At 41.5% G+C, this 23,667-nt stretch overlaps 2 protein-coding genes across 4 annotated transcripts in view; one reads left to right on the forward strand and one right to left on the reverse strand.

Annotated features, from left to right (window-relative positions):
* Window positions 1-23,334, forward strand: part of LOC126960947 (zinc finger protein 252-like) — a 52,643-nt gene extending 29,309 nt beyond the window's left edge. For 2 of the 3 annotated variants that reach the window (XM_050800865.1, XM_050800864.1), the window contains one exon: window positions 11,732-23,334. In XM_050800865.1, coding sequence (XP_050656822.1) covers window positions 11,732-13,842 — 2,111 coding nt within the window. In that variant the 3' untranslated portion in view covers window positions 13,843-23,334. The remainder of the gene's footprint in view (window positions 1-11,731) is intronic. The other variant, XM_050800862.1, reaches the window with a different exon arrangement.
* Window positions 1-23,667, reverse strand: part of LOC126960995 (UPF0488 protein C8orf33) — a 200,659-nt gene that overhangs the window by 46,805 nt on the left and 130,187 nt on the right. The gene's annotated exons all lie outside the window — the stretch shown is intronic.

The raw sequence follows: 23,667 nt of genomic DNA on the forward strand, positions 1-23,667 counted from the left end.
TGTTTCCCCAGGCTGGAGTGCAGTGGCCTGATCATGGCTCTCTGTAGCCTTGAACTCCTGGGCTGAAGGGATCCTTCCTCCTGAGCCTCAAGCCTCAAGTCTCAAGTAGCTGGGACTACAGGTGTCTGCCACCATGCCTGGCTAAGTGTGTGGGGGTTTTTTGTTTTGTTTTGTTTTGCTTTTTTTTTTTTTTCCAATTTTATTTTTAGAAACAGGGTCTTGCTTTTATGTTGCCTAGGCTGGTCTCAAACTCCTGGCCTCAAGTGATCTAACTGCCTCAGCCTCACAAGTGACTGGGATTATAGCTGTGAACCACCATGCCCAGCTGCATTGAGTACAGTTTTTCTATTATAACATTTTAATTTCTTTACGGATATTTTCACTTTTTGAAAGTTATTCTCTTAATGACAACTCGAGCTTACCACATACATTTCATCAGAATTTACTTCTGATTTATACTAACAAAATTCAATGAGATATAGAATTGTTATTCATATATAGCTCTATTTAATCTTCCTCCTTTATGTACTGTTGTTTTACAATTATATGTTTGTTATAAACCCACAAATACATTTTTATAATTTTTACTTTATATAATTTTATGTCAATTGTGGAAATAGAAAAGAAATGAGAAAGTATATATTGGTAAAATTTTTAATGTTTACTTTCTTACTTACCATTTATGGTTTTCTTCATATGTTCCTGTACATTCAGGTTACCATCTGCTGTCATTTCCTTTGTCCAGTACAACTCTGCTCTCATCCACCTCCTTTGTGCTGTTGTCATATATAATACATGTTTACATCTTAAAGCCTAAACAATATAATTATATAAAATTGATTTATAACATTGCTTTTTAAATTAATTGAGATTAAATACATACATTTATACTGTCTTATATAATTAAAGAATTACCTTTATCTTTGTTCTTTGTGTTTTTGGTGGGTTCTCATTTCTATCTGGGTTTACTTGCTTTCAACCTGAAGAATGTTCTTTGGTATTTTTTATAAGGTGGGTCTAGTAGCAATAAATTGTCTGTTTATATTTATCTGGTAATGCTTTTATTTCATCTTCACTTTTGAAAGATAATTTGCTGGATAGAAACTTCTTCTTCTTTTTTTTTTTTTCTTTTTTAGAGACAGTCTCGCTCTGTTGCCCAGGATGGAGTACAGTGGTGCGATCTCAGCTCACTGCAGCCTCCATCTCCTGGGTTCAAGTGATTCTTCTGCCTCAGCCTCCTGAGTAGCTGGGATTACAGGCACACGCCACCATACCCAGCTTTTTTTTTTTTTTTTTTTTCTTAAATAGAGATGGGGTTTCACCATGTTGGCCAGGCTGGTCTCGAACTCCTGACCTCAGGTGATCCATCCAACTCGGCCTCTAGAGTTGCTGGGATTATAGGCGTGGCCACCACACCAGGCCAGTATAGAAAATTCCTGGTTGAGAGTCTTTTTCTTTCAGAACTTTGAATATGTTATTCACTGCCTTCTGACCTCTATTACTTCTGATGAGAAGTCTACTGTTTATCTTATTGGGGTTCCCTTGTACATGATCAGTTGTTTTTCTCTTGCTTTCAAGATTTTCTCCTTGTCATTAACATTTAATGTTTTTACCCAGATGTTTCTGAGTGTTGGTATCTTTGTGTTTATCCTACTTGGAGTTCTTTGGGCCTCTTGGATGTGCAGTTTAATGTTTTCCAGGAAATATCAGAAGTTTTCAGCCATTATTCAAGTATTTCTTAAATGGTGGTAAAACTATATAACATGAGGATCACTCTACATTCTTAAACATTTTTAAGTGTACAATACAATAGCAAAATGCTGTGTAGCAGATCTCTAGAACTTTCTCAAAACCTTGCATGACTGAAACCCTATGCCCACTGAATAGCAACTCCCCATTTCTCCCTCTCCCCAACCCCTGGCAACCACCATTGTACTTTTTGTTTCTATGGGTTTGACTGTTTTAGATACCTCATATAAGTGGAACTATGCAGTATTCATCCTTCTATGACTGTCTTATTTCACTTAGCATAATATCCTCAAAGTTCACTTATGTGACATTTTTTGCATATGACATTTTTTTCTACAATATTTTATGGCTGAATATTTCATCATATGGATATACCAGAATTTCTTTATACCTCCATCTGTTGATGGACATCTAGGTTGTTTCCACCTCTTGGCTATTGTGAATAATGCTGTAGTGAACATGGGAGCACAAACCTATCTTCAAGATTCTGACATTGGCTAGCTGCAGTGGCTCACACCTGTAATCCCAACACTTTGGGAGGCCAAGGTGAGTGCACAAGGTCAAGAGATCGAGACCATCCTGGCCAACATGGTGAAACCCTGTCTCTACTAAAAATACAAAAATTAGCTGGGCATGGTGGCATGTGCCTGTAATCCCAGCTACCCAGGAGGCTGAGGCAGGAGAATTGCTTGAACCTGGGAGGTGGAGGTTGCAGTGAGCCAAGATCACGCCACTGCCCTCCAGCCTGGTGACAGAACAAGACTTCATCTCAAAAGAAAAAAGAAAAAGGATTCTGATATCAATTCTTTGGGATAGTTACCCAAAAGTGGGATTACTGAATCATATTATGGTTCTATTTTTAATTTTTAAAGAAACATCTATATTGTTTTGCATGACTGAACCATTTTACATTTCTACCAACACATCATCATCAACACTTGTTATTTTTCAGGCTTTTAAAAAGTAATAGCCATTCTAATGTGTGTAATGATACCTCTTTGTGGTTTTCATTTGCATTTTCCTGATGATGTTGAGCATCTTTTCATATATTAATACCTTTTGACCATTTATGTGTCTTCTTTAAGAAAAAAACTTGGCCCATCTTTTTTTAAATGGGGTCTTGCTCTGTTGCCCAAGCTAGAGTACAGTGGTGCCATCATAGCTCACTGCATTCTTGACCTCCTCTGCACGATAAATATCTTTATTTCTCACAGTTCTTAAGGCTGGAAGTCCAAGATTAGGGTGCAAGCATGATCTGGTTCTAATGACGGCCCCTTCTGAATTGCAACCTGTTACTATGTCCTCACATGGCAGAGGAAGCAAAGGTCTCTGGGGTCTCTTTTATAAGAGCACTAATCCCAATTATGAGGGACCTGCCTGCATAATCACCTCCCAATGGTCCCACCTCCCAATACCATCACCTTGTGATTCAACATATGACTTTTGTTGTCTGTTGTTTCAGAGAGAATCTCACTGTTGTCCAAGCTAGAGTGCAGTGGCGAGATCATAGCTCACTGAAGCCTCAAACTCCCAAATTCAAGCAATCCTCCTTCCTCAGCCTCCCAGGTAGCTGGGACTACAGGCATGTGCCACCACACCTGGCCTGGGCCTTGTTTATTGGGAGGTTTTTGATTACTGCTTCAGTCTCCTTGTTTTAGGTATAGGTCTACTCAGAATTTCTATTTATTCGTGAATCAGTCTTGGTAGATTGTATATTTCTGAGATTTTATCCATTTCTTCTACATTGTCCAATTTGTTGTCAAGTAATTGTTCACAGCAGTATCTTACAATCTTTTAATTTCTGTGGCATCAGTTGTAATGTCTCTTTCATTTCTGATTTTGAGTTTTCTCTCTTTTATTCTTAATCTAGCTACAGGTTTATCCATTTTGTTACTTTCAAAAAACCAACTGTTTTGTTGTTTTTTCTATTGTTTTTCTATTCTATTGCTTTCTACAGATTGTATTTATTTCTACTCTAATCTCAGTTATTTCCTTCCTTCTCACTTTGGGGTTAGTTTGTTCACCTCTACTTCCTTCAAGTATAAAATTGGGATTATTTTGCATCTTTTAAAATGGAGGCATTTATTCCTATAAAATTCCCTCTTAGTACTGCTTTTGCTTCATCCCGTAAGTTTTGGTATGTTGCATTTTTCACTCGCGTCCCTGTGAAGAGACCACCAAACAGGCTTTGTGTGAGCAATAAAGCTGTTTATTTCACCCGGGTACAGGCGGGCTGAGTCTGAAAAGAGAGTCAGCAAAGGGAGATAGGGGTGGGCTGTTTTATAGGATATGGGTAGGTAAAGGAAAATTACAGTCAAAGCGGGTTGTTCTCTGGTGGCCAGGGGCAGGGATCACAGGGTGCTCAGCGGGGTAGCTTTTGAGCCAGGGTGAGCCAGGAGAAGGAATTTCACAAGGTAATGTCATCAGTTAAGGCAGGAACGGGCCATTTTCACTTCTTTTGTGGTGGAATGTCATCAGTTAAGGCAGGAACCGGCCATCTGGATGTGTACGTGCAGGTCACAGGGAATATGATAGCTTAGCTTGGGCTCAGAGGCCTGACAGCATTTCCATGTTTATTTTGAGATACTTTCTAAACTCTTTTGATTAGTTCTGTGAACCCAGAAAACCTGAGACAGGTCTCTGGTAATTTAGAAAGTTGATTTTGCCAAAGTTGAGGATGTGCTGTGACACAGCCTCAGGAGGTCCTGACAACATTTGCCCAAGGTGGTCGGGGCACAGCTTCGTTTTATGCATTTTAGGGAAACATGACACATCAATAAATATATGTGAGAAGTACATCAGTTCGGCCTGGGAAGGTGGGACAACTTGAAGCAAAGGCAGGAAGACTTGAAGTGGGGAGGGAGCTTCCAGATCACAGATAGGTGAGACACAAATAGTTACTTTTTTTTGAGTTTCTGATTAGCCTTTCCAAAGGAGGCAGTCAGATATGCATCTACCTCAATGAGCAGAGGAATAATTTTGAATAGAATGGGAAGCAGGTTTGCCCTAAGCAGTTTCCAGCTTGAGTTTTCCTTAGTGATTTTGGGGGCCCAAGATATTTTCCTTTCAGAGTTCTTTGACCATTGGTGGTTCATATATTTTCTTCTGCACCTTCTCTGTCTCCTCTCCTGGTTCCCCTATTATGTGTGTATAGATGTGCTTAAAGATATTCCACATTTGCCTGAGGCTCCATTCATTTTTTAAAATTCTTTTTTCTCGCAGTTTATCTTCAAGTTTATTGATTCTTCTGCCCGTTCAAATCTATTGTTGGCCCCACAAATTAATTGTTATTTCTGATTATTGTACTTTTCAACTTCAGAATTTCCATTTAGTTGCTTTTTAAATAATTTTTGTCTTTATTGATATTCTGTACTTGACAAGACATTGTCTTCATACCTAATTTTACTTCAGTCAGCATGGTTCATTGAGTTTTTGGAACATATTTATCATAGCTCCTTTGAAGTCTGTTAAATCTGACTTCTGGCCCCTCTCACAGGCAGTTTGTGTTCTTGCATTTTTCCTGTGTTATGGGTCACATTTTATTGTTATTTATTTATTTATTTATTTGCATGTCTCCTGCTTTTTTTGAAAACGGACATTTTAGGTAATACAGGAATTCTGGTTACTAGTTCCCCTCCCCCTTCTCTAGAGCTTGTTTTTGTTGTTTGCTGGTTTATTTGTTTTATGACTTCATGAGACTATTTCAGTGGCATACATTTTCTTCACCATGTGGAGCCTCGAGCATAATCAGAGTCATCCTGCAATGATAACCTTTTTGGCACAACTCTCTGTCTCTCTCCCTGATCTGCCTGTGAAGCTATCCACTTCAGATGGTATTACATCGTTCCCATTAGGGTCCACTAATTGCAGGCAGATTGCTCTGGTGTTTTTGACAGTGCCCTAGGGCAGTGGTTCCCAACTTTTTTGGCACCTGGGACCAGTTTTATAGAAGACAGTTTTCCATGGATTAGGTGAGAAGGGATGGTTCTGGGATGAAATGGTTTCACCTCAGATTATCTAGCAATAGGTTCTCATAAGGAGCACGCAACCTAGATCCCTTGCATGTGCAGTTCACAACAGGGTTCGTGCTCCTATGAGAATCCAGTGCTGTGGCTGATCGGCCAGGATGCAGAGCTCAGGGAGTAATGCTCGTTCACTCACCCACTGCTCACCTCCTGCTGTGCAGCCCAGTTCCTAACAGGCCACAGATCAAAACCGGTCCATGGCTTCGGGGTTGGGGACCCCTGCCTGAGGGCATGAATTGCTCAGTGGTCTGATCCAATTAAATTTGGGCAGGAGTATTGTTTAAAGTCCATCTTTGAGGTTTATTCTGACTCCACAAGCTGTCTCTTTCCCTAGTTCTCTCTGATAAACCAGCTGACCTGTGGTTTAGTGTCTTATTAATTTAAAGAGCTATTCTTGAGAGTTACCCTAGACTTGAACCTCCCCCATGCTCTGTTTCAAATAAAGTCAGTTCTTTAAGGGAGAGCTTGAGAATTCTCTTATGGACTGCCTCTCCTCCTAGGCAAACTCTCAGAGCCACTTCCTTGGGCAGTGAGTGAGGCAGTAGTCTATGGTCTTCCCATTGTGGAACCTCTGCCTATGAGCAAGCTGGGGCCAGAGCAGTCAGGTCCCAAATAGTCTTAGCCTGCTGTGCCTCTGCCCTTGGAGAGAGGCTGAATGGAGGAAGGGAGCCCTTGTCCTGTCAGCCTTATTCACTGGAATTTAGCCTCTTTAACTTGGAGTTGGAGGGGATGAAAACTGCTGGAGGCCTATCCTCCTGGTGAGATATGGTAAGCTTTCATTGGAAACTGAGGGGAGAGGGAGCCCCTTCTTGGCCACATCTGCCTAGAGTGGACCATCTGTTGTACTGAGCTGGGGGTGAGGGAGGGGGTGGAGCAGGTTGTGATTCAAATGCCACAACCTCTCCAGGAAAGAGGCTGGTGGGGGGAAGAGAGAGGGAAGTGAGAGAGAAGATGGAGGAGAAGAGGGGGAGAACAAAACGAGGAATTCTACATACTCTCCCTATTCTTACCAAATTGTAGTAGAATTTCTTGCATAAATATTTCTTCCTCTGCTGTTTTCCCTCAGGGCAATTGCTAGAGACTTTAAATGGTTGTTTGGTTTGTTTTTTTCTTTTTAAATAGTTCTTGCTTTGTTTTGCAAGAAGTGAATCCACTGAATTCCAGTTTATACTGTTATCCAGGAAGTGGAATTTTCAAGCTTTTATTTCTGAATAATATTTCTGGTGGATGTAGAATTCTAGCATGGCAGTTGTTTTCTTCAAAATTAAAAAATGTCCTTTTGTGTGTTGTTTTCCACCTCTAAAATCACAAAGTCAGCTTTCAGTCTTATTGTTACCTTGAAGATAATATGTCTTTCCTCGTGCTGTTTTTTGATATTTTTTTCCTCAGGTATTCAGTAGTTTTGACTGTGTTATACCCAGGTGTGGTTTTCTTTGTATCTTAGGATTCTCAGAGCTTCTTGAATATGTGGTGATATGGTATGACTCTTGTGTTCCTACCCAAATCTCATCTTGAATTGTACTCTCATAATTCCCATGTGTTGTGGGAGGGACCGGGTGGGAGATAATTGAATCATGGAGCAGTTTCTCCCATACTGTTCTTGTGGTAGTGAATAAATCTCACAAGATCTGATGGTTTGATAAGGGGAAGCTCATTTCACTTAATTCTCATTCTGTCTCGTCTGCTGCAATGTAAGACCTGCCTTTCGCTTTCCGCCATAATTGTGAGACCTCCCCAGCCATTTTGCTAAGGCTGGTCTTGAACTCCTGGGCTCAGGCAATCCACCTGCCTCAGCCTTCCAAACTGCTGGGATTACAGGCTTGAGTCACATGCCTGGCTGATTTGTTTTGTTTTTGTATTTAGAGATGGGGTCTTGCTATGTTGCCCAGGCTGGCCTCTAACTCCTGGTTGCAAGCCATCCTCTTGCCTGAGTCTCTCGAGTAGCTGGGGCTATAGATGTGTGCCACTACACCCAGCTCTCATTTTTAGTTTCAATTTTATTTTATTTTTTTCTTTTCTTTCCTTCCCTTCCTTTTTTTTTTTTTTTTTTTTTTTTTTTTTTTGAGATGGAGTCTCGCTCTGTCACCCAGGCTGGAGTGCAGTGGCGCAATCTCAGCTCACTGCAAGCTCCGCTTCCCAGGTTCATGCCATTCTCCTGCCTCAGCCACCAGAGTAGCTGAGACTAAAGACACCCGCCACCACGCCCGGCTAATGTTTTTGTATTTTTTAGTGGAGACGGGATTTCACCGTGTTAGCCAAGATAGTCTTGATCTCCTGACCTCGTGATCCGCCCACCTCAGCCTCCCAAAGTGCTGTGATCATAGGCGTGAGCCACCGCACCCGCCTTCTTTTTTTTTTTTTTTTTTTTTTTTTTGATGGAGAACCCTCGCTCTGTCACCCAAGCTGGAGTGCAGTGGCACAATCTTGGCTTACTGCAACCTCCACCTCCCAGATTCAAGCAATTCTCCTGCCTCAGCCTCCCAAGTAACTGGGATTACTGGTGCTTGCCACCATAGCTTTCATTTTCTGCAGGTGAATCATTTTTAGTTTCCTGATTAGTCACTTTGGCCAGTTTTGTTGTTGTGTTCTCATTTTCTCTTTTATTTGCATTCTTCTCTGAAGATTTGTACCTTCCTCCTTTTCTGGGCTTCATTCCCACTTTTGTAGAAACAGTTTAGCTAACAACCTCACCAATCTCCTCCTGGGCTCTTCTTCCTTCCCTGCCCTTTCAGCTGAGCTGACCCTCCTCTTGGGCATCTTGGTAGCAGGGAGGGCATGTGGCAGGGGCCTGTGGGATGCAGTTTGCCAAGAGCCCTCCTGAAGCTGGGCTGCCTACTGTTGCTCCATACACTGCCCATGCCACTGGGACCCCTGTGGGTTTGTTTCTATCATGTATTTTCTCTCTTGACCTCTTATTTTTTCTTTCTTTTTTTTCCCCACATGCTTTCTGATACTTGAGTGGTGTGTGTGTTGTGTGTTTGAGATGAGATTTCTCTATGCTTACCAGGCTGGTCTGGAATGTCCAGGCTCAAGCAGTTCTCCCACCTCAGCCTCCCAAGTCTCTGGGATTAAAGGCATGCACCACTGTGCCAGCTCTGAGTGTTAATTATTATAGATAAAAAGGCATAGAGGCTCTGTATGATATCCTCTTGAGAGGATTAAGTCTCCTTTTGACAGGAAGATAACATGCCATTGGATCATCTTATCAAAGGTTAGTCCTAGGCTTTATTAAGGCTGGTAGAAAAAAGAAAGTCCTACTCATTGGTCATCTTTGAGGAAAGCTAGGAAACTGATTCATCACTCTGAAAACTGGTAAATAAAAGAATCGAGCATTCTGCCTTTACTAGATGTATTGTACATCTAGTATTGGGTACAATACTAGAAAGGCAGGATACCCAATTGATGACAAGAAGTTTAACTTCATGGAAATTTTGGCTAAAAAACCAAGGAATGACAGAACTGAAACATCACTATTTCGCAATCCCAAATTTGAAAGTGAATCTAGATAATGACCATTAAGTATGTTAACATCACATGAAAAAATACAACCAGATGTTTTATACCTCTTGATAGAAAAATATAACACTTATGAAGGTTTTTTTTTTTTTTTTTTTTTTTTTGGTTTTTTTGGTCCTAAAAAACCTGAACCTAAGGTATTATCTAAATAATCTAAATACAGAAATGATTGACGCTACTACCACATCCTTCTCCCTACCCTGCACTAAGAATACCTAACAGCAAGGCATCGTATGTTTAGGGCAAAACCCAGGAAATTGCATCAAAAGAAACCAAAGCTGAGCAAATACAGCTCAGTTTTTAGTATTTAGGGGTGCTGTGACCTTATAATCACCTCACTTAAGTACCTTTCCAGTTAACAAGTACACTCATACGCAGAGGTCCCAAGCATCTTTTTATTGTGTCATTTGAAAATACACACAGCTGACCAGGCGTGGTGGCTCACACCTGTACTCCCAGCACTTTGGGAGGCCAAGGTGGGTGAATCACATGTGGTCAGGAGTTCAAGACCAGCCTGACCAACATGGAGAAACCCTGTCTCTACTAAAAATACAAAATTAGCCAGGCATGGTGGTGTATGCTTATAATCCCAGCTACTCGGGAGGCTGAGGCAGGAGGATCACTTGAACCCAGAAGGATCACTTGAACCCAGGAGGCAGAGGTTGTGGTGAGTCAAGATTGTGCCATTGCACCCCAGCCTGGGCAACAAGAGCAAAAAAACTCCGTCTCAGAAAAAAAAAAAAGAGAGAGAGAAAGAAAGAAAATACACACAGCCAACCAAGGATCACCAGATATCTGAGGGAAATGGCAACATGAACTTTAGTGTGAGATGTTGGTTCTTGTCTTATGGATGACTCTGTCTTGTGGTTTCTCATTTTGTTCACATTTATTTTGTCTCCTCCCCAGCAAAATAACACCTAATAGAATCATCTTTTAGACTTTAGTCCTGAGACTACCTTGAGGACTCAACTCCTCAGATACCTCAGAAATTTTTCTCCCTAAATTCAGGATGTTTATCTTCTAGGACACTGTTTGTAGGTTTTAGAGTAAATTATGAAGTTTGCTTTTTTCCTTTCATACTCTGAATGGCAAAATCAGTCCCTCTGTAGTACCGTGAGTAGTTCATGGAAATCTATTAAGATTACTTAGCCCTATTTTATTTTATTATTTTTTTATTTATTTTATTGTATTTTATTATTTTATTTTTTGAGATAGTCTTGCTCTGTCACCCAGGCTAGAGTGCAGTGGCACAATCTTGTCTTACTGCAACCTCCACCTCCTGAGTTCAAGCTATTCTCCTGCCTCAGCCTCCCAAGTAGCTGTGATTAGAAGCACCCACCACCATGCCCAGCTAAATTTTGGATTTTTAGTAGAGATGTGGTTTTGCCATGTTGGCCATGCTGGTCTGGAACTCCTGACCTCAGGTGATCCACCCACCTTGGCCTCCCAAAGTGCTGGGATTACAAGCGTGATCCACTGCACCCAGCCATATTTAGCCCAATTTTAGAGCTCATCCAGTTAGTATTTTTAGCTCAGTCTCCCTATTCAAGCAGTGCAGTTTCAAGGAGCATCCCGTTATAACTAATGATAACCACCATTTGCAAAAGGGAGATTCCATTGTTATTTTGTAGTATCTCAACATAGGGCTGTCCTTTTACTGTTCTGACCTCAGTTATCCTTCCCACAGTCTTTGTATCTATGTGACTTAGTGCTTGTTTTTTTGTTTGCTTCGTTGGTTGGTTTTGGATTTTTTTTTAATAAACTTGCTTTCATTGGGTCTCAGAATTCAGTTTTATAGTTTTTACAAATTTTTGGACACTTTTGTTCACTGGAAATGTGTGATTTGGGAGTGTTGTGTATACTTGGCCTGAGTAGGTTGCTGCTTTTTTCTGTTTTTCCTGATTTGCTTCTGTGAAACCAAGTTGTCCAGATCAAATAGTTTTTTTTCATCATCTATTGCACTGATGTACACTTCATTCATTATGAGTCATTTATCACTTATTTTCAACAAATATTTGAATATGCTATATGTAAGCCATAAGAAGATACCTTGTTTACAAAGTATGCAGCAATGACATGAATAGTGGAGGCAGCCTCCAATTCCTCCTTCCTGATGACCCTCCTCAAATCCTTTCTCAGATCTTGCCTTTCCTACTCCATGTGTTCCTGGTCAGCCTAGTTGCAGATTTAAGCCTTTGATCTTGGGCATATTACCTTCCTTCTTCCTCCCCATACCAGTGTTCATTGCTTTACCAGCATGCTTCTCTTTTTCCTCTTCCCAAGGGGGTCATATTTGTTGCTTTTTTTAAATTTGCATTCTGAGTATCAGTGTTATCCTACAAGATACTTGTATGATATAAATATTCCTGCTTATTCTCTAATTCTTCCTCCCATAGTAGAATGCAAGTGTTTCACTTTTTTTTTTTTTTTCATTCTTTCAGGCTATGATTCTATGATTGAAAAAGAGGAATTGATTCCAAAGCAGGAAATTTCTGAAGAATTGGAATCCCAGAGAGCAAAATCAGAAGATCATGTAAGGAATATTTTTAAGGAAACTGAAGAGATGAGTAAAACTGAGGGAAAGTTAGAGAATTGCTGGAGAAAATATGCAGTAGAAGGAGTTAAGAACTCCTTTTCCCGGAAGAACAATTTCAGAGCAATTACTATGAGATGTGTGAAAACCCTCTCTAGAGAGAATGGCCACAAGTTCAATGCTGTTGGAGAAAACTGCATTACAGACTCAAATCTTGACAAACATGTTAGAATGTCTAGAGAGAAGAGTCTCCATCCAAGAGTGTCAAGTGTAGAAAACTTGAAACAACATGAGGACCTCACTAACCTCCAGAGTTTCCAGTTAGTAGAAAGAGCCTGTCAGACAGATGTGTTAGTGAAAGTACCCAGACAGAGTTCAGTTCTTAGTGAGAATCAGAGGATGAACAATCCAGACAGACCATTTGAGCGTACTGGGCATGGAGAAACTTTCAATCAGAACACAGCTTCTAACCAGCACCAGAGAATTCATAGTGGAGAGAAGCCCTATGAGTGCAATGAATGTGGAAAAGCTTTTAGTCGGCCCTCTATCCTCAGTAAACATCAGAGAATCCACAATGGTAAGAAACCCTACACATGTGAGGATTGTGGCAAATCTTTCAGTGCTCACTCATACTTTATTCAGCACTGTAAAATTCACACTGGACAAAAGCCCTATGAGTGTATTAAATGTGGGAAAGCTTTTAGTACACATTCATCTTATATTCGACATCTAAAAATTCATACAGGAGAGAAACCTCATGAGTGTAATCAGTGTGGAAAAGCCTTTAGTCATAGCTCTAATCTAATTCATCATCAGAGAATTCATAGTGGAGAGAAACCTTACAAGTGCAGAGAATGCGGGAAAGCCTTCAACAGAAAATCACACCTTATTCAACATCAGAGAATTCATTCTGGAGAGAAACCTTATGACTGTGAGGAGTGTGGCAAAGCCTTCAGTACACGATTATCTCTCATTCAGCATCAGAGAATCCATACAGGAGAAAAGCCCTATGAATGTAATGAGTGTGGAAAATCCTTTAGCCTGAACCGAACTCTTACTGTCCATCAGAGAATTCACACTGGAGAGAAACCTTATAGGTGTAATGAATGTGGGAAATCCTTTAGTCAACGCTCACAAGTTATTCAACATAAGAGAATTCATACTGGAGAGAAACCTTATATCAGCAATGAGTGTGGAAAATCATTTGGCGCTCGTCTATCCCTTATCCAGCATCAGATAGTTCACACTGGAGAGAAACCTTATGGTTGTAGTGTGTGTGGGAAAACCTTTAGTCAAAAGGGACATCTTATTCAGCATCAGCGAATTCACACAGGAGAGAAACCATATGAATGTAGTGAGTGTGGAAAAGCTTTCAGCCAGAGTTTTAATCTTATTCACCATCAAAGAACACACAATGGCGAGAAGCCCTATGAATGTAATGAATGTGATAAAGCCTTCAGTGTGCTTTCTTCCCTTGTTCAGCATCAGAGAATACATAATGGAAAGAAACCCTACGAGTGTCACAAATGTGGGAAGGCCTTTAGCCAGGGGTCACACCTTATTCAACATCAGAGGAGTCACACTGGTGAGAAACCCTATGAGTGTAATGAGTGTGGGAAAACCTTTGGACAGATATCCACCCTAATTAAGCATAAGAGAACACACAATGGAGAGAAGCCCTATGAGTGCAGTGACTGTGGGAAGGCCTTCAGCCAGAGTGCACACCTTATCCGCCATCGAAGAATTCACACTGGAGAGAATCCCTATGAGTGCAGTGACTGTGGGAAGGCCTTCAATATTCGCTCCTCTCTCATTCAGCATCAGAGAATTCATACTGGTGAGAAACCTTATGAATGTAGTGAGTGTGGCAAGGCATTCAGTCAGCATTCACAATTTATCCAACATCAGAGAATTCACACTGGAGAGAAACCCTATGTATGCACTGAATGTGGAAAATCCTTCCGACAAAGGTCTCACCTTACTCGACATCAGAGAATTCACAGTGGGGAGCGACCTTAAACGTAATCAATGTGGAAAAACCTCAGTCAGAGAATAACTCTTAGTAGTCATGAGAAAATCCACACAATTCACATTAGAGAGCAAGCCTATGAATGTAGTAAGTGTGGGGAACTCTAGTGCACAGTCATCTTTCATTCAACATTGTACGGTTCACAATGGAGAGTAACTGATTAGTCTATAAATTCTTCACAGTTATACAAGAGTCATGCTGGTGAGAAATGAGTCACTTTATGGTTTTCCTTTTAGAGATTCAGCTCTTAAGGGATTTCACTCTCCCAGTGAGCTGCTTACTAAAGGCAGGCTACTGAAGTGTGTAGTGACAGTCCCACAATAGCACACCTTGTTTCAGATTCAGAGGATGGGCCCCCTTCTTGAGCCCTGTAGATATGTGAAACTTAATTATTTAGATGCGTTTCATAGCACCAGACCTTAAGGTACAGTTAGGTATTTCACTTGAGACCACTTGCTTTTCTTTCTTTCTTTCTTTTTTTCTTTTTTTTTTTTTTTTTGTCTCATTTATTTCAACTTCAGAGAAAGTAGTTGAGATCCTTGCACTTCCAAGTGTGATGGAACCAGGCTGGGGTTTTCTTTGTTTGTTTGGGCCCCTTCAAAATGTTTTTATTTTGTGATAAGGAGTATGGTACCTTAAGCTTCAGAAGTATTATTTTTCAACATCAGATAATTCACAGGGAAGAGAAACATGATTATAAGCAAAAGTTGTTAAGAAATAAGGTGAGTCTTTGTGTAGATTAAAATAGTTGAGACCTTGCTAAAAAGTCAAATAACACTGTACTCCACCTCCAGGTTTCCAAGAGTTAAGATGCTGCCAGCAAGGAGCTTGCAGTCTTGTAGCTGGCCCAATATATCCAACTAATTCAAAATGGGATATTGTACATTTTACTGTAGAAGACTATGTGCTCACAAACGAGATTTTCCCAATAAGTCCTGCTCTTGCAAACGAAGCAGGGCGTTCCTTCCCTGCAAACAGGACAAAGGAGCCAACTGCAAACAGCAGACCCTGGGGGCTGATTTATGTGTAAACATCTTGAAAATCCAGAAAGTCAGGGAAAGGTCAGAAAAACAACAATGTGTCTTGTGACTTGGCAACATTCCACAAACGGCTGTATAAAATAAAGCAGAGCGTGTTGTTCGGGGCGGCCGCCATGTTTGTCTCGTCCTGTGTTGTCTTGTGTGTTCATTCCTTTGTTTAGGAAACACACGGACCCCAACAGTTTACTTAAATAGGATTTGGTAGATGGGTTTTCTAGATGTGTTGTCATGAAGAAAATTCAGGAAAATGTCCAAGAATGGGAGCCTGTGGCTTATGTCTTCACTTACCCATCACAGAGAGCTATGTTCCACTGCAAGAACAGAGTTCTTGTCTTTTCCTGAGGTGACTGGAAACCTTAATCTCCTGAAGTTAAGTCAAAACTCAATGTCAACTCACCCCGCTCTCTTGCCTGCAGGCTGAGCCAGGGACTTAGAGCTTGTTACCCAGTTACAACTTCTAGAGAACTTTCAAGAAGGAAGCAAAAAGAAATTCAGTTTCCCCCAAGGATCTCTTCTTTGAGGTTCCATCAAGAGATGACAAAAGGGAGCTGGACACAGTGGCTCATGCCTGTAATCCCAGCACTTTGGGAGGCTGAGGCAGGCAGGTCAAGAGATCAAGAGCATCCTGGCCAACATGGTGAAACCCCATTTCTACAAAATACAAAAATTAGCTGGGCATGGTGGTGGGAGCCTGCAGTCCCAGCTACTTGGGATGCTGTAACCTTGAACTCCTGGGCTCAAGCAATTCCCCTGCCTCAACTTCATGAGTAGCAGGGACCACAGGTGTGTACCACCACACTCGCCTCTCCTGGCTGCTTAACCAATTACATTAAAATTGAGAGGAGAAAGGCATTTTCAGTTTCTTTAGTTAATAAAAAGAAGCCATTTCTGGAGGAGTTTTATGCCTGTACCAGCAGAGGTTCAGCCTTCCAGGAATCTCATCATGATCCATACTGCTGACAGGCCTTTGTCACCTGAAGCATTCTCAAAACAAGGAGACTGACATTAAACAGGACAATTGTGAGTTCCACTTAGTAAGCATCATACATATCTTACAACTCATTCTGAAGACTCCTTTATTCTTGCTCTTCCCAGAGAGCTACTGTGTTTAGTCATGCTCACTATACTCACAAAAGAATAAGTGGCATATTTGCAGGTCACCCTGGGATGTAGTGAGGGAAAGTTGTTTCCTTATAGTTCTCTCCCACTTGTGCTATGTAGTAAATAGATGGTGTCTCCTACCCCTCATATCTCTATGCATCAGCAATTTTCACCACAGGCTATGTCAGTTGTGACAGAAGAGTACTTTGGTGGCCATACTTTGTTGACATTATTTGCTACTCATTGAACTGGTAGAGTTCACAGTAGTTGATGGTCTACTCCCTGCCATATGTTTATAGCCTGACTGGACTTGAGAGGCAGAGATGGGGGATGTAGAGAAGGGCCCTGGTCTGTCTTCAAAATCATGCTCCAGGATCTGCCCAAGACATCACAGCAGTGAGGCAGTAGGCTGTGAGGACAACCAGGTTCACGTATGGATGTTGGAGTGGAATATTCAACATAGTTAATTCAGTTGTCTGACTTGCCAGAATATCAGGTTACTAAGTGAAAATCCCAGAGAATTTGCTCAGCCTTTGCTACAAGGAGAAGGGACTCCCTAGGCAGTGAAGGCAGGTGCTGATGGTCATAAGAGCGTTTTTACTTTTTCCTCCATGTCTGTCTGTCCTGCAGCATTTCCACTGATGCATGCTATTGTGGACTCCTTAGGTTGACCTTGGCCTTGACCTCCACCACTAATTTTTGACCCAAAACTGAAGATGTGCATCAGAAAGGGACAGATTTGGTCTTTCTGCTGTGAAAAGTATTCAGCCTTAGTGCCTGCTAATTTGTTGTGCTTAGTCCTGTGCTGTCAATCTTCCCCACCAATTGTTAAGGTTAATTTGTGTTTTATACGTGTATTCACACACATTAGAATATAATCGGTGAATTCCATTATTGCCCATTTTCATGTAGGGTGAGAGGCACTTTGTATTGTTGGGAATCTGTAAGATCTTTAGGACTAAAACTCCTGCCTCTAATCCCAATTTCTGAGGCCCTGACTCTCCAGGCAGCACGACTGAGTTGGATTTGTCTCTGCCATAAAACCTGCCAAGGCTTCTTCATCACCCAAAACACTCCCATGACCAACCTGTATGAAAAGAGGGGCAAAGGTCATTATTAATCACAGACATGCAAAATGATATTGCAAGCTGTCATTTTACCCTCACTAGGTTGGCAAAAATTAAAAATCTGACAGAGAATGACACCAAAAATGTTTAGCAACAGTTACTCTCATACTCTGCTGATAGGAGTGGAAATTGGTATGACACATTGGAAAATATTTTGGCATTATTAATACAGTTAAAAATTAGCCCTGGCCAGATGCACTGGCTCACACCTGTAACCCCAGCACTTTGGGAGGCCGAAGCAGGTGGATCACCTGAGGTCAGGAGTTTGAGACCAGCGTGGCCAACATGGAAAAACCCTGTCTCTGCTAAAATAATTAGCCAGGTGTAGTGGCGGGAACCTGTAATCCCAGCTACTCAGGAGGCTGGGGCAGGAGAATCACTTGAACCTGGGAGGCAGAGGTTGTAGTGAGCCGAAACAGCGCCCCTGCACTCCAGCCTGGGCAACAAAGTGAGACTTCATCTCAAAAAAAAAAATTATGTAGCCCACAACCCAGTTCCACTCCTGCACGTATGTGTTGGGGATGTGCTTGCATGAGAACTAGAAGATGTGTCACAAAATGTTTGATAGCAGCTGTTCCTGTAATAGCATGAAAAAGAAAAGGAAAAACAAGTCCAGTGTTCATGGAGAGGGGGAGAAAAGAAGTTTGATTATAAGTATAACATAGCAGAAAACTGTCAAAATGAATTACCTACAGCTACACATATTATTCTTAAAGCTGTCACTTTGCACAGGCATGTGGATTGTTCTCAATACCGACCAACTTTGATTGCTTCCTGTAATGAAACTCCAGAAGACCTGGGGCATGAGACAAAAGTGTGACCTGAGAGGGACTGCCAAATAATTGGAAGATTTTTCCAGCTTACTGCTGGCAGAAGTGTGGGTGATATGAAAGGGAGCAGATTCTAAGGCTGTTCGACTAGAGATAATGTAATGTTGGATTGGACTGGATTTGTTATATGAGTGTACACATGGCAGGCTGTGGATTGACTGTACTAGTTGCAGTAGCAGCTTGTTAATGGAAGACTATGTTTGGTCATGGCCTACACTGAGTAAGGCTGACATGCAGAATTGCCTGATTTTACAACAGACAATGGATTCAAAGGCTCAGGAGATACAAGAGGGCACTCCTTTCGCCCAGGCTTAGAGAAGTGCATTGGTGAGGGAATAGTAACATCCAGGAAAGACTCTGTAGTGGCTGTTTTATATAGTCTATCAAAGGGAGTAGGAGAAGCTGTTATGAAAATGGATTTAGGCTGGGCACAGTGGCTCACGTCTGTAATCCCAGCACTTTAGAGGCCAAGGCAGGTGGATCACTTGAGTTCAGGAATTTGAAACCAGCCTGGACAACATGGTGAAACCCCATCTCTACTAAAAATACAAAAATTAGCCAGACATGGTGGCAGGTGCGTGTAATCCCAGCTACTTGGGAAGCTGAGGCAGGAGAATCACTTGAACCCGGGAGATGGAGGTTGTAGTGAACCAACATCACGCCACTGCACTCCAGCCTGGGTGACAGAGCAAGATTCTCCTCAAAAAAAACGAAAGGAAGAGAGGGAAAGAAAGAAAGGAAAAGAAGGGAAAAGGAAGGAAGGAAAGAAATAAAAGAAAAGAGGATTTAACTCAATGGGAATGGTTAGGACAAGATGGTAGCATGTAACCCAGTTGTAGACAGGGAAGTTGTCACTGTAACAGGCCCAGGGCCACAATAGTAATGAGAATGGTTTGACCATAGAGGTTTTGACCCTGAGTAATGATGATGGTGACTATGGACTGAAATAGGTAGACCGCCTACTAAAGTCTTCATCAGTATCAGTGAGTCATTAAGCCTTTACAGACACCTGACTTGGATCAGCACAACAGTCATCGACCTTCACTTACTTCCTAGGCTTGAGCCAGTTCTGACCCAGAACCTCATGAAACAAAAAGAGGCCAGATTTCCCTTGAAAGATCTTGCTACACTTCCGAATTTTATGCTGTAAGTCTTATTCCCTTTGCCAAAGGGAATGTGACCATTTACCAGGGTAACTATATATCAGAGGACAAGAATACCCAGTTTTTTAGGGATAAGGAAGTAACACCTTGGATGGAGAAAGAAAAATCTGTTAAGCTATTAATCAGACTGGAATAACAGATAAAACCAACTGTAGAGTTAATAGGAAACTATTTCTGCCAGAGATATATGCAGCTGTAGAATGTGGTAAAATTTAACCTCTACTTTCTTACTGAGAAACTTTGTTCTCTTATAGACTAACAGAAACATGTTAGAAATTATATCAGTAAGAATGAAACACTCTACTCTTTCCTGGCAGATCTGTCACTTTGACATAGAGAAGCAACCTCAATTTACAACCCAATTCATATAAGAAGTTTTTGGACACCATATGCTACACCTATCTTAATTTTGTGGTTCCCAAGGAAATGAGCCTGCGTGTACTTCACAGTCCAGACCTGACGACCCATTACTCACAAGCCTGCTTTGCTGCATGCCCATTAAAACACTGCTTTATTTAAATTTCACTTAAACTCCACCCTTCCCCAAAGTCTTATAATAAATTATGTTTTCTTTAGTTTGGTGAGACACCCCAAGGTTCTGGGGTGTTATCACCCTCATTATAATGGGTTAGTAACTCTGATTTTGTTGGAGTGCAGGTTTTTTCCTTGTAGTCTGAGGCTAATTGGGCTAGGACAGAGATTACTGGACTTTGGCTATGAATTGATGTTAAAACCTGGGAACCAATATATTACTGTTGTTCTCCAGGGTAGGAGCTTATGGAGCCAGGTAATGAGGTTGTACCCTGGCCTTCTCACAGTAGAGTCAAGAGCGTCCCTGAACCTACCCCATGGTTATTTACCAGACCTAGAATACATAATATCCTTTTCTGTCCTCAAATTGGAGCTTGTGCAGGTGCCTGTAAGAGCAAGAAGCAAACTGTGCATCCAGGAAAAGAAAGGACAGACAGCCAAGTATCCTGACAAGGACCCCAATCCCGGGTTCTGATGCTGCTTTCATCCCTCTTACCAACACGTCCTGTCAATTCATTCCCTAAGTTTCTCCTTCCCAACTCAATCCCATGCTCCCTGGGGCCCTGAAATTCCATGGGAAATGAGGAAGGGGTATCTGGAATAAGGGAAGAGATGAACCACTTTTCTCAGGTGAGAGTTGGCCCATTATCACTGTGAGGCCTCTCAGGTGATTCTGTGAGCTGGGAACAAGAGCCTGGCATATAGTAGTTGAAGGTAGGAGCAAAGGGTCCTGGTTGGAGGCTGAGTTGAATCTTTCTTTGGGCACTGACTACTTCAAAATTGATCCTTAGAGTTCCAGGAATTCATTTTCAAGCTGTGAGGTCAGTGACCATAACAGCAAAGCTGAACATGTGCAGTGCTGTGTCCTTTACACAGAGCTGTTGTACCTGTCCTGGTGACTGTTATAGCACCAGGTCCTGCTGGGAGGCCACATACGCTCTCACAGGAGGGGCCTGACATTTAGAGATGATAGCAGTGTGTCCAAAGTCAGGACCTCAACATTTTTCCTCCAAGGTCCAGTGATTCTCCCACCATGTCTCTGTCCTAAGTGAGTAGGACATTGTTGACAAAGAGTGAAACTGTAAAATATCTGAAGAGATTTATTCTGGGCCAAATACAAGTGACCAATGGCCCATGACAAGCCCCAGAAGATCGTGAGAACATGAGCCCAAGGTGGTCAGGCTACAGCTTGGTTTTATACATTTTAGGGAGACATAAGACATCAATCAATACATATAAGATGTACATTGGTTTGATCCAGAAGGACGGGAAAACTGGAAGCAGGGGTTTCCAGTTTTTAGGCAGATTCAAAGATTTTCTGATTGGCATTTGGTTTAAAGAGTTTATCTAAAGACCTGGAGTCAGTAGAAGGGACTGTATGGGTTAAGATAAAGGGTTGTTGAGACCAAAGTTCTTCTTATGTAGATGAAGCCTCCAGGTAGCAGGCTTCAGAGAAAACAGATTGTAAATGTTTCTTATCTGACTTTAAAAGGTGCCAGACTCAGGTAATTCTCTCCTGGATCAGGGAAAAGACCTGAAAAGGAAAAGGGATTCTCTGCAGAATGCAGATTTTCTCCACAACAGCTTTGCAGGGCCATTTCAAAATATGTCAAAGAAATACATTTTAGGATAAAATGCTTTGATTTCATTCAGGGCCTGCATGCTGACATACAATGCTATATTCGAGTCAGGCTGGAATTTGGTATCTTATTGTTATAAAAAGTCTTAAGATCTCTGTTTTAATGTTAATGCTGGTCATTTGTACCTGAGTTCCAAAGGGAAGGGAGTATAATGAAGCATGCCCGGCCCCCTCTTCCTGTTATGGCTTGAACTAGTTTTTCAGGTTAACTTTGGAATGCCCTTGTCTGAGAGGAGGGGTCCATTGGTTGTGGTGGGCTTAGAATTTTAATTTTGGCTTACAACCCCTACCCAACTCCATCCATGGGTCATCCCCCAGAGAGCAGAGCAGAATGAGAAGAAGGCTCCACATTTTCATTCCCTCGCACAAGTTCTTTCTCAGAACCCCATTTCTGAGAAGACCTAGCTCTAGGAACCAAGGACCTCAATGGTTGTGCATGCAAGACCTGTGGGCAGGAGAGGTGACATTTACACCTGTGACAGCCCAGGCTTGAATAGCAAAGCCTTACCCTCAAAAGCTCCCACTCTTCATTTTTTCCTGCCTTGGCATTCAGCTGAAAGAGAAAGACAATCAAGGAAAGAGATATATGAGACCCATTTCTCACTGTCCTTATTCCACATGACCTAAAAGGAACAAGTTGGGTCAAAATTAATGTAAGTAGACAGTTTATTTAGGCCAAACTTAAGGATTGTAACCCAGGGTCAAAGATTTAATTTGCCCTGAAAATACATTCCAGTTAGCAGCAGTTATAGTGGATACTTTTTTTCATTTTTAAATAGAGACAGGATCTTGCTCTGTTGTCCAGGCTGGAGTTCAATGGCACAATCATAGCTCTCTGTAACCTTGAATTCCTGGGCTCAAGCAATCCTCCCACCTTGGACCTCTCAGTAGCTAGGACTACAGACATACACTACCATGCGCAGCTCATTTTTTAAAAGTCTTGTAGAGACAGGGTCTTGCTATGTTGCTTAGGCTGGTCTCAAACTCCTGGCCTCAAGGGATCCTCCCACCTCAGCCTCCCAAAGCACTGGGATTACAGGCATGAGCCACCATTTCCAGCCTGTACATTGATTTTTAAAGGAAAAAAAGAGGTTGTTCCTGAATTATTTACCAAGAATTTACGTTAAAATAAGCTATTGATTGGCTTTATGTTGTTAAACTATGGGGTGTGGGTTTTATTGCTCAGCATGGCATTTTTAGGTTAATTTGTAGCTACTTATGGCGATAACAAGCAGTTTCAGGAGACAAATACATAGCTAAAAAGCTGGGGAGTAGGATGTGATTACTGTCTTATTTTAATGCTGCTCTGGGCCTAATAAAAACCTCACCTTTCTCAGATACAAGTTTTCTCTCATCTCCCCCTCTTGATAAAAAGTCTTTCCTCTAGAAAGCTTTGATGATCAAAATATAAGTGTCAAGGTGTCCCTTGTCACTGGGAAGGTTCATTTCCAATAGTCCTGTTGAAGACATTGATCTGTAGCTGTTATTACTTGTGGAATCATCTCTAGCCTTTGGAGTAATTTAATTTTAATTAAAATTTAAATTTAATGTACATTTTTTTAAATTAAAATTAAAAAAAATTATGTGACAGAATTTTTTTAAAACCCTATTCCATTGGGAGGTCAACTAAAAACATGAAAATTAAAACCCAGTCTATTTTTAGAGACTTGTAGCAAGGACATGCTTTAGGATTTAGTCCAAGTTGTAGGAAAATAATAAGAGCTCAAAAACAGTGGTCAGGGTAGAATCCCATAACAGGTATACTATAGTTTTTTTCTGAAATTTTTTTCTCTCAAGTCCGCGGTTTTTTGTTGTTGTTGTTTTGTTTTCTTTTGTTTTTTTGAGACAGAGTCTCACTCTGTATCAGGACAAGCCACAGACAAAACCCCTCAGACACCGAGTTAAAGGAGGAAGGGCTTTATTCAGCCAGGAGCTTCAGCAAGACTCATGTCTCCAAAAACCGACCTCCCCAAGTGAGCAATTCCTGTCCCTTTTAAGGGCTCACAACTCTAAGGGGGTCCACGTGAGAGGGTCATGATCGATTGAGCAAGCAGGGGGTATGTGACTGGGGGCTGCTTGCACCAATAATCAGAATGGAACAGAACAGGACAGGGATTTTCACAATGCTTTTCCATACAATGTCTGAAATCTATAGATAACTGGTTAGGTCAGGGGTCAATCTTTAACCAGGTCCAGGGCACGGCACCAGGCTGTCTGCCTGTGAATTTCATTTCTGCCCTTTAGTTTTTACTTCTTCTTTCTTTGGAGGCAGAAATTGGGCATGAGACAATATGAGGGGTGATCTCCTCCCTTAGCTCTATTGCCCAGGCTGGAGTGCAGTGATGTAATCCCGGCTCACTGCACACTCTGCCTCCCGGGTTCAC

The sequence above is a fragment of the Macaca thibetana genome, chromosome 8 (genome assembly GCF_024542745.1).
Source record: "Macaca thibetana thibetana isolate TM-01 chromosome 8, ASM2454274v1, whole genome shotgun sequence".
Lineage (NCBI taxonomy): Eukaryota > Metazoa > Chordata > Mammalia > Primates > Cercopithecidae > Macaca > Macaca thibetana.